Genomic DNA, 2,598 nt, shown 5'->3' with positions numbered 1-2,598 from the left:
GATGGAAAATATTAAAAAGAAAAAGAGAAGAGGGGAGGAGAAAGAAAGAAACAAAAAACTGCACCGTCAGTGGGGAGGAGTATATATATAAGTAACAACCACCCACTCACAATTCCGGAATTATCTCTGAATCACTTACTTACTTGCTCATCATAATAATCCCATTTCTTTCTTTCTTCAAATCATCCACTCACTCGAGGAGAGAGACGAGTAAACACACAGTCTCTTCTTCTTTTGTATTTACTCATCAATCACTCACTGCCGAGAGAAGAGAGTGAGACAGAGAGAGCGCAAAGGGCATTATTATTCCCCCCTCTCCCAAATGAATTAATTAAATGCCTCTCTGCTTCTAAGCGTGATACTCATTACGTTTTCTTTCCTTTTTTCTTGTGTTTTTACAATTATATCATAGGATTCTACAAAAAAAATATTCATTCACTACTTTTACTTCTTCTTCTTTGTTCCGTTTGTTTCCTCGATCTCTACATTACTAGTAAAATGGAGATGGATCTCAGCAAGGTCACTCTTGACATTTTCACCAAGCTTGAACAGAAATGGCTCTCCCACTGCAGGAAGACTCGTATCCTTAGCATCGACGGTGGTGGTACCACTGGCATTGTCGCCGCTGCTTCTCTTCTTCACCTCGAACACCAGATCCGCCTTCAGACCCGTGACCCTCACGCTCACATCTCCGATTTCTTCGACATTGTTGCCGGCACTGGTATCGGTGGCATCCTCGCCGCCCTCCTTGTCGCCGACGACGGCTCCGGCAGGCCCATGTTCACCGCCAGAGACGCTGTCAACTTCATCGCCGAGAAGAACTCTGAGCTCTTCGAAGTCAGGCACACCGGCGTCTTCAGGAGGAAGAAGAGGTACTCCGGGAAGAGCATGGAGAAAGTTCTGGAGGCCGCGTTCAGGAGGGAGGACGGGAAGGTCCTGACGATGAAGGACACGTGTAAGCCCCTCCTGGTTCCTTGCTACGACCTCAAAACCTCAGCTCCATTCGTATTCTCACGCGCCGGCGCGTCTGAGTCTCCGAGCTTCGACTTCGAGCTGTGGAAAGTGTGCCGGGCCACGTCGGCGACACCGAGCCTATTCAAGCCGTTCAACGTGGTGTCGGTGGACGGGAAAACGAGCTGCTCGGCCGTGGACGGAGGGCTGGTGATGAACAACCCGACGGCAGCGGCGGTGACGCACGTGCTGCACAACAAGGGAGACTTCCCGACAGTAAACGGCGTGGAGGACCTGCTGGTGCTGTCGTTAGGAAACGGGTCGGCGAGCTCGTATCAAGGGAGAAACGGAGAGTGTTCGACGTCATGTGTGGTGGAGATAGTGCTAGACGGCGTTTCCGATACCGTGGATCAGATGCTCGGGAACGCTTTCTGTTGGAACCGTGCGGATTACGTCAGAATCCAGGTACGTCCTCCTCACAGAGGAGACTAGTAGTATAGTAGTATTACATAAAATAATATAAAGATGATGGACTGATGGTTCATTGATGCATGCAGGCGAACGGTTTGAGGAGGAGCGGCGGCGGAGAGGAGGAGGAGGAGGAGTTGCTGAAAGAGAGAGGTGTTGAAACGGCCCCGTTTGGAGTGAAAAGGTTACTAACGGAGAGTAACGGAGAAAGAATCGAGGGTTTCGTGCAACGTCTTCTTGTTGCTTCAGGAAAGTCAAGTCTCCCTCCTAGTCCTTGCAAGGATTCTGCCGTTAACCCTCTCGCTGACGGCCGTTAAACTTAAATTGTTTTTTTTTTTTTTTCTTTTTAAAATATGAAAAAAAATCTTATATAACCCTCCGTCCGTGTGATGATGATGTTTAGTAGTAGTAGTAAAGTAACCAAACCCCCAAATTCCAAAGGTTAAGTTTTTTAACCCCCCCCCCCCCCCCCCCCCCCAGCAACAACAACATCACCATCGTTTTTTTTTTTTTTTCTCAAATCTTCGAATTAATTAAGTAAGTAGCCTTTTCTTTTTTAATGACTTAATAAATGAATGAAAGTGTACTTATTAGTAGTAGTAATAGTATCCTTTTTCTTGTATTTTTGCTATTCCCTTTGGAACAAGAAGTCACGATGAATACTCTGTCCCATTTCATTGTTTTCCTACCGAATTACCTTTGTAACAAGTGTAGTAGATTTTTCCAAACACCAAAAGTACGTGAAAACAGAAACAAAAGAAAAACTCAATAACTAGAGGCTAGCTAGAGCAATTTTGATATCCAATTAGATTAGAGATAAGTTCAAATTAAAGAGCAATACTGATATTTTTCAACTTTGTAAACAAAATAGGAATGAATCACTCACTGATGTGAAGAAAGTAAAAGGGCATTAAAATAAACAGATATTCTTTCCTTAGATAGCCAGCACAGAGTGTTCCAAATCTAGAACTTGTCATTTTCAAGCAATTACATTGTTATATACTATATATTTATATATATATATATTTTTTTTTTAAAAAGAGAAAAATACAGCTCGATAATGTTGTGTGATTCAGAAAGAGGAGTAGGAGTAGTAAAGAAGAGTGGGGACATGGCAAGTCTAATAAACACATCCATCGCCTTTTCTATTCCATTTTCTTATTTTTACTGTTTCAATAC

At 43.7% G+C, this 2,598-nt stretch overlaps 1 protein-coding gene across 1 annotated transcript; it reads left to right on the top strand.

Moving 5' to 3' along the window:
• LOC104699558 (putative inactive patatin-like protein 9) lies at positions 1-2,041 on the top strand. The gene is made up of 2 exons (XM_010414881.3): positions 1-1,416; positions 1,509-2,041. The coding sequence occupies exons 1-2, from the start codon at positions 499-501 to the stop codon at positions 1,734-1,736; spliced, it is 1,146 nt and encodes a 381-aa protein (XP_010413183.2). The 5' UTR covers positions 1-498; the 3' UTR covers positions 1,737-2,041.
• The last annotated feature ends 557 nt before the right edge of the window (positions 2,042-2,598 follow it).

The sequence above is a fragment of the Camelina sativa genome, chromosome 7, assembly GCF_030686135.1.
Source record: "Camelina sativa cultivar CO46 ecotype springtype chromosome 7, ASM3068613v1".
Lineage (NCBI taxonomy): Eukaryota > Viridiplantae > Streptophyta > Magnoliopsida > Brassicales > Brassicaceae > Camelina > Camelina sativa.
This window is presented reverse-complemented; position numbering and strand designations above follow the sequence as displayed.

Excerpts from the sequence above, each read along its gene's own strand:
- LOC104699558 (XM_010414881.3), top strand. The coding sequence starts at position 499 with ATGGAGATGGATCTCAGCAAGGTCACTCTTGACATTTTCACCAAGCTT. Across the intron at positions 1,417-1,508 it reads CGGATTACGTCAGAATCCAG|GCGAACGGTTTGAGGAGGAG; the intron begins GTACGTCCTCCT and ends TGATGCATGCAG.